We start from the raw sequence: 8,119 nt of genomic DNA on the forward strand, positions 1-8,119 counted from the left end.
CTTCTCCCAAGAAAGTTCAGACTCTCCTCTTTGCTAGCCCATCTTTGAAGCTCTTGGGATTTAAAACTTCTACATATCGATATGGGTATTTCTATGACCTTATTCACCTTACTCTAGAGGGAACCCCTGTTCTTTACTGAGGTCTGTATAGCCCATAGGAGCACTTCTTCCACTGAACTGAGGTAAGCTTTCACTACACTTGATTAAGCAACTAATTACTTTTGATGATTTTTTTTCCCCTTGTGCCATTATCCTTAGAAACTGAGAGAGGAGCTAGAGAGATGACTCAGCAATTAAGAGCATCTACTATTCTTGCAGAGGACCCGAGTTTGGCTCCCAGCACCTGCACTGGGTAGCTCATGACCACCTATAACTCCAGCTTCAGGGGATCCAATACCCTCTTTTGGTCTCTGCAGGCACACAGTGACAAGAAGATACACAGACATGCATATAACTTTAAACAAAATCAATCTTAAAAAAAAAACCCCAAACCTCAAGAGGTTTATTGTCTACAGCAGTGGTTTTTCACCTTCTAATGCCACAACCCTCTAATATACTTCCTCATGCTGCTGTGATCCCCAACCATAAAATTATTACATTACTATTTCATAACTGTAATTTTGCTATTACTACAACTAGTAATGATAAATATTTGTGGCTTCCGATGGTGTTAGGTGACCTCTGCAAAGGGATTGCAATCCACAGGTTGAGAACCACCGGTCTATATGATTTCTGTGGTTTTGTTTTGCTTTCTCCTCTTGGTTGCCTTGTAGGAAGGGACAAATGATATCTAGACATTAGCCATTGATATCCAGAGTGACCCAAGAGTTGGAAGTTCCCACCGACATACAATAACTCACAGAAGTTCATCCGTGTGATTGTTCCCACTCAACCCCACTGTTTCAAGTGGCTGGGGGGAGCTGTCACTCACCCACAGGGACTAATGCCTTTCTCCCTCTGCTCAGAGCTAGAGGACAAATATTTATCCCAGAGAAGTAAGCAAGACCAGAAACTTGCCACTGTGCATCCACGCTGAGAGCAAGGTACTTAGAACTGGGTGAAAGTCTGGTTAACTAAGAGAAAGAGGAGACTTGGAACTGAGCTCCTGGGGTGGTGGGGTGTGGCGTGAGAGTGGGGGATGGGCAGTGCTCTGCAGAGAACTCTGAAGGAATAGAAAACGTGGAGGAGTGCTGCTAAAAAAAAGAAATGGGGTGGTGGTGGTGCATGACTTTAATCCCAGCACTCAGGAGGCCGAGACAGACAGACTTCTGAGAGTTCAGGACCAGCCTGGTCTACAGAGGAAGCCAGGGCTATACAAAGAAACTCTTGTCTTGAAACTGTACTCTGCTCCCTCCAAAAGGACTTATTTATTTTATTTTATGTATATGAGTGTTTCTGCTCACAAGTCCATGCATGGTATGCATGCCTGGTACCCACAGAGGTCAGAAGAAAGGGTCAGATCCCCTGAAACTGGCATTACAGACAGTTGTGAGCCATCACGTGGGAGCTGGAAACTGAACCTGGGCCCTCTGCAAAAAACGGCAAGTGATTTTAACCTCTGAGTCATCCTCCAACACCAGTGCCAACTTTGTGTCAGGTTACAAATGACCTGACTGGGACCTCATTAGGATGGGGTTGAGACACATTCTGCTCAGGGATGGTGAGTGTTTCTGATGTTGCTAGGTATCTGACTGGGCATCTGAGTGTGGATTCTATGTTAAGAGTTCTTTGTGGAAAGCTGCAAGGGGCTCAACATTGTGGGTCTACAATGAACACCATTCAAGAAGAGACATTTGATGACAGCAAAGATGATCTGTAAATATAAATCTGTTACTATTGTTCAAGAGTAGAGAAATATAGACATACAGACATTGAGAAGACATAGTAGAAGTACAAGAACAGTGCGTGACTACTTGGAGAGTATCGGGAACTGGAAGAGGGAAGTGAGAATGAGAGGCAGAACATAAAGGACAAAAGACATAAAAATAAAAGGTACCGGTTGCTGACAGTTCACTTGGGTTGAGTGTTTATTTTTGCTGTGAATTCAGCATTCGAGTTGCCACCCAAGGTTGATGTCACTTGGGTGCAGCATTTGTAGGCAAGGACACTAAATTCTGGAGAGACCACATACATAGTTTTCATGAACAAGGTATTCAAAACCCAGAGCCTGCTTTCTTAACCCTGTGTGGCTACCTAGACAATTACTGAAAAAGGCAGAAACCAGCAACAAAAGCAGGGTACAGAGGTAGAGAGAAAGATACTGTAACCAAAGAGTGGCAAGAGCTGAAGTGGTTGGGGATGGCACTGAATACTCACGAAAAGGCCAGCGGGAGTGTGGGAGTGTGCGTTGGGGCATCTTTAGCCATGGATATGAAGATGAGTCCCCAACCAAGTGTTAGGGTGGCCCAAGGAGGTGAGGGTGAGCCTTGCACTCTACAGAATCGGGGGGACCTTGTGATTGCCAGATGGGCTCTGGATTGATGTTTTAAGGGATCCTTCAGCTCTTGCATCTTGAAGACAAAAGAGAACTCTTAATTCACTCCTGAAATAAACATCTAATTTTTGCTCCATAGGAGCTGGGGACAGCTGCTCTCAAGGAAGTCTGACCTGGTCACCCTCAGATCCCGCCTCATCTGATGGTCTGTTCTTGTTAACTCTGTGCCTTTTGTGGTCTCATCTCATTCTGTCATATGCTTTGGGCCATCTGCTTGTATTACTGACTGTCCAGAGTGCTCAGTGTTTGCAGCTGTTATCTCTCCAAGTTCAGGGTTTAAATGCCAGGGACTTTGTCCCCTGCCTTGCTTAGGAGGGTTTCTGAACATGTCTATTTGATTGATTAATGCACTTAATTAAAAACTGCAGGTTATTTTATTTATTCATTTTTGTATGTAGAGGTGTTTTGCTTATGTTTATGTTTGTGCGTCATGGGTATGTAGAGCCCTCGAAGCTAGAAGGTAGCTTCAAATCTCTGTAACTGGAGTTACAGGTGGTTGTTAGCGCCCATGTGGGTGCTCAGAACTGAACCCAGGTCCTCTGGAAGAGTAGTCAGTGCTCCTAACCCCCTGGGTCATCTCTCTAGTCCCAAATCTCAGGTTCTTATTCATTATGTCACAATGTCATGCTTATAAAAATACATTGTTGTCTAGGGGCCATCCGACCTGGAAATGGAAAACGATCGTCAGAGTCTACAGAGTCTTCGTGGAATGTGAAGTCAAAGAACGCAGATACGGTCCATTCGATTCTTCATCCGCATGAGTCTCATCGAACCAACTGTGAACATACGCAAGCAGGTGAGGCTGGGACAGTCTGGTATCTGCCTGGGTGATGGGTGGTGGCTGTCGGCCGCATATCCCAGGGCAGTGGAGGTGTCTTTGCTATTCCACATGATCTTTAAAAATAAAGCTGCAACCACAGCAGAATGGACCAATGTCCACAGCAAGGAGACAATGATGTAAATCAACGTCGTATCTGATACTTTCCATGGTGAGGACAATCATAGAAATAGAGTCTGGGAGACAATAGTGAAGGAGGAAGAGAAACAGCGGCGAAGTCCACTGGACTTGGGAAGTTCCTCTGGAGGGTAAGGAGAGACAGAAATGGGGTGACCCTAGAAATCAATACATCAATACCTCCTTGTGGGAGAAACCGCAGTGCCTGTGGATGGAAGCTGGGGAGACAGAAGGAGTGGCAAGAGAGGGAGATGAGCAGGGCTTACTGGAGGTGAGCTGGGGTCATTAGAGGGCAGTATTTTCTCCTGAGCTGCAGCTCACTGTAGCTCCCAATACCCAACCTCAGAATGATCACATTTTCCTAGCCATGGCTTCTGGGACCTCTCTCTTTCTCTGTCTCTTAAGTTCCCAGTAAGCCTAATGCTCCCCAACTCCAAAAGGAGGAAAGGTTAGACAAGACCCCCTTCCTACATCCACATGAAGAACAAGACAAAGGATCGGATTGACACTTTTTAAAATTACTTCAATATTTTTATTATTGTCCGTGTGGATGATGTACGTGTGGGTACATGTGTCGTCTAGCATGTACACAGAGGTCAGGGGACAAGAGTGGGCTCCAGGGATTTGACTCAGCTCATCAGGCTCCGCCAGCAACATGTGCTTTACCCCCTGGGCCATCTTATAGCCCCATCTCACATTACAGACGACTTGTGCGTCAGATCATTGTGTGAAGGGAGGGGGTACTTGCTTTCTCCTCACTCACCCCTGCCTCTTTCACGTACTCAAGCCAGCTTCTAGCTGCATCCTAAGATATGAGGGAGGCAAGGTAGTTAAGGCGGGAGATTCTAGAAGCCCATTATCTAATATTAACATCGCTTTAGAGAGAGCGTCTCCTTAAGCCCGGTTTCTTGTAGCCCTTTGCTTGTGGCTATCTGCTTGCCACTTTCTTCCTCCCTGGAGGTAAGGGACAGAGGGGACCCAAGTAGAGGATGAGGAAAGAAAACATAGATGAACCATCAAGCAGTGAATTACAGAGGTCAGTCCAGCCTTGCTTTTCCAGCTTGGCAGACATGGGTACGGAGGTTATCTTTATCCTGGATGGTTAAAGTTACTACTGAAGCATGAAAATGTGTGTGGCCCTCAGGCTCACAAGTGAGAGAGATCAGAGAAGAAGGCTTCTTGGAGGAAGAAGGGAGGGGTGGGACTCTGTGATAGAGCAGGAAGGGCTGGCCTTTCCCCGAAGGGTGTGTGTGTGTTTCCTGATTACCTCTGTTGAATACAGGCTGTTTTTATGTGTGCTGCTCAGACTACTTGGGGTAGGGAAGCTGGAGCCATAACACTCAGGCCTTTGATTGACAGCAGCCAGCATCACTCTGCAGTGAGCCTAAACAGCCACAGTCTGGGAGTAGGATTCAGGGTCAGGCATCACCTCTGCTGGGTCCCTTGCACCTGGCAGGGCTGCCATCCTGGCAGCTGCATCTGCTCCAGCCTCTGTGGCTGCTGGGGAAACCCTTATTGCCATGGCAACCATTAACTTCTGCACTCGGATTCTGCCACTTGAGCCTGCCACTCTAGAGGCCCGCTTCAGTCCGACCTGAGTGGCCAGCTTCCATAGCCACTTGAGCAGCCACAGCCACAGCCTCTCAGCTTAGACAACTTGCTCAGTTGACAAGGCAACCTCCGCAACCAGTTCCTGGAATGGCCCTGTGGGGGTGGCCAGCCTCACTTCTGACTTGAGGTGGATTTTCCTATAGCCTCCTGGGGTGAGCACAGATCTCCCTTCTCAGCTGAGGGATCTCAAGCGTAGTGCACCAAACCGAGCGCAGCCTCTTCTTCACAAACCTTCCCCTCTTCAACCCCTTCGCCTTCTTTGCCACAGATTCCTCTTTGCTAAGGTGGATACATGCCCAGTTCTTCAAGCAGGAAGCCCAGGAGTCCTTTTGAGTCCTTCTTTCCCTCAGCATCCAGGCCCTATCAGTTACCCCGCTCTGTGAACATGACCTGCCCCGAATGTAACAAAAGATCTGTCATGTAATAGCACTATTTCTGGACCCTGAACGTGGGAGCTGTGTTTTGGTCCTGTGATATTGCTGGCGTTTATGTGGAAAACTTCAGGGCCAGCGAGAGCAGGAAAGGGCAGGAAAGGGCACTTGCTATCAAGACTGATAACCCAAGTTCAATTCCTGGAGCCCACATGGTGAAAATTGAGAACTGATTCCTGAAGGTTGTTCTTGATCTCCACATCTGTTTGTGTGTGCAAGCACACACACACACACACACACACACTACAAAATTAACAAAAGTTGAAAACAGCAAAAACAGTTGTAAGAATTACATTTATGCAGACAGTTGTCTCTCAGTATCTCTGGAGAAATAGATTCTCTTCATGGGTACTGAAACTCACAGACGTTCAAATCTTTAGTGTAATGTACACACATCCTCTTATTTACTTTCAGTCATTTCTAGATTGCTCACCATATGTAATGTAAATATAATAGGAATAGTTGCCCTGTTCCATTGTTTAGGGGATAGTGACAAGAACTAAATGTGTTCCTGCTTAGTACAGATGAAATATGTTTTTCTAAGTGTCTCTGATACATGGCTGGTTGAATCTTTGGATACAGAACCTGAGGATGGGACAGTCAAAAGAATTAAGTTGAGAATTTCAGGTCTTTCTTTTGTTTTTGTTTTTCAAGACAAGGTTTCTCTGTGTAGTCCTGGCTGTCCTGGAACTCACTTTGTAGACCAGGCTGGCTTTGAACTCAGAGATCTACCTGCTTCTGCCTTATGAGTGCTGGAATTAAAGGCATGTATCACCATACCAGGCAGGAGAACTACAGATCTTAATAGAGTCAAAATGACTTGATTATGTCAGGAATACAAACTTTAGCTGACATAGTTATTAGTTGGTAAATGATAGTAACAGGGAGAGGGAAAAGAGGAAACAGAAAAAAAGATGGTGTCAGGGCTGCGAGAAAAATCTTGATGTCTGAAGAAAGGAAGATGTGCTGTAGGGGTGAGGTAGAAAAAAACAAGTGTGAAAGTTCCTTCCTTCCTTCCTTCCTTCCTTCCTTCCTTCCTTCCTTCCTTCCTTCCTCCCTCCCTCCCTCCCTCCCTCCCTCCCTCCCTCATCCTCCTCCTTCCCTCCCTCCTTCCCTCCCTCCCTCCCTCCCTTCCTTCCTTCTTCTCTCACTCCCTCCTTCTCTCTCTTTTTGAGACCAGTTCTTATTTTATGTAGCCATGTTGACCTTGAACTCATGATTGATCCTGTCTTAGTAGGTGAGTCAACAATTCTTGGCTAAGGTTGCAAAAGTTTAGCACTATCCTTGTGCTCTTCAGTCAAGTGTCAGGGGAGAGAGAACAGGATTCCATGAAGCTTTTTCAAGGGAGTGGATGAGAATTCTTCAAGTAACATTCTCTTCTTTTTCAGGGACAAACCTACATACACGTGAAAATTGGATGCAACCTTGTTTTGTGAAACAAGAAAGCTTACAGAATCTAGGGACAATGCAGAACCAAGAGGATGACGTCATTGGTAAGGATAACTTAAGATGCCTGTGCTGTTGGTGACCCTTCTAAGTCACAGTGGAGGTGACTGGCTGAGCATGTGATCAGAGTCCAGCTGGGTGGCCCTGGGAGCCCCAGATAGATGCAGGGAGCCATGGGCTCTGGCACTCCATTACCTAGAAAAGCAGGTAGGCAATGGGATGGTTTTAAGAGATCTGGGAGGAAAGAGTTACAATGAAATGTTAGACAAGGAAGCCAAGGGTGTGTGGGTAGTGGGGGATGGGGTAGAGGCAGAAAGCACTGGGGATCCACAGAGTGAGAGAAGGCAGAGGGAGGAGCCAGCAGGGACAGAGAAATGGGTAGAGACAGCAGGAAGGGGGAAAAGAGCCTAAGGAGATGGAGATGTGACTGTAAGGCTTTGGGATAACCAAAGCCACCTTAAAGTCAGCAGTGAGTAGAACACAGTGGAGGGACCAACTATGGCAGGGGCATTGCTACCTAAACATTGCCCAAGCTTCTGGGTCATCCCTGTGTCTGCATTCTGGGGTTCCAGTAGAATCAGCTTTGAGGTCATTCACCGAGAGCCCTAAGGGGTTTTGTATTGCTGTGCAGTGATCAGCAGTGATGAGGAAGATGAGAGCGAACTCCTGGAACTCTTCACCTTGACACCGAGACGCAGGCATCAGGTGGATGAGGAGGGTGAGGACCATGTACCCTGGGCTCCAGAATGCAGAGGTTCCCTTAGGAGATCACGTCTCCTGTTTCCTGACTCTCCATTCTTGGGGGACATCGAAGAGCCCAGCCGCCCATTCTCTACACCTTACTTTTTATGACCCTTGTGAAGATATGGTTCCAGACCTTAGTAAGCCCCCCAGACCTTAGCACAACTGACTCCATGATGGAAGTACCACTCAAGCTGTAAAACTCAGCATATGGACAGTACCACCTGCCAAAATGAAAATGAAGAACGAATCCCTCAAAGTCCACAGTTCTGGGAAAGTCTCTAAATGTCCAACCTTGCTTTTTGGCTTCTGTAGCTCTGCTTCTGGCTAATGGTTCTTGTTAACGGAAACATTCAACCCAGAAAATGGATTTTGTACTTATAAACTTTGGGGCCACACTGAGATCTGAAACACCTAGTGTAGTCACTGGTTGGCTAATAA

The 8,119-nt window shown here is 46.5% G+C and overlaps 1 protein-coding gene across 1 annotated transcript in view; it reads left to right on the plus strand.

Annotated features, from left to right (window-relative positions):
* Positions 1–7,777, plus strand: part of LOC130870222 (component of Sp100-rs-like) — a 35,136-nt gene extending 27,359 nt beyond the window's left edge. The window contains exons 4-8 of the mRNA XM_057762839.1: positions 966–1,043; positions 2,574–2,639; positions 3,147–3,290; positions 6,880–6,984; positions 7,569–7,777. Of these exons, the coding sequence (XP_057618822.1) occupies positions 966–1,036 (71 nt within the window). The 3' untranslated portion in view covers positions 1,037–1,043; positions 2,574–2,639; positions 3,147–3,290; positions 6,880–6,984; positions 7,569–7,777. The remainder of the gene's footprint in view (positions 1–965; positions 1,044–2,573; positions 2,640–3,146; positions 3,291–6,879; positions 6,985–7,568) is intronic.
* The last annotated feature ends 342 nt before the right edge of the window (positions 7,778–8,119 follow it).

This window comes from Chionomys nivalis, chromosome 2 (assembly GCF_950005125.1).
Source record: "Chionomys nivalis chromosome 2, mChiNiv1.1, whole genome shotgun sequence".
NCBI classification, from domain to species: Eukaryota; Metazoa; Chordata; class Mammalia; order Rodentia; family Cricetidae; genus Chionomys; species Chionomys nivalis.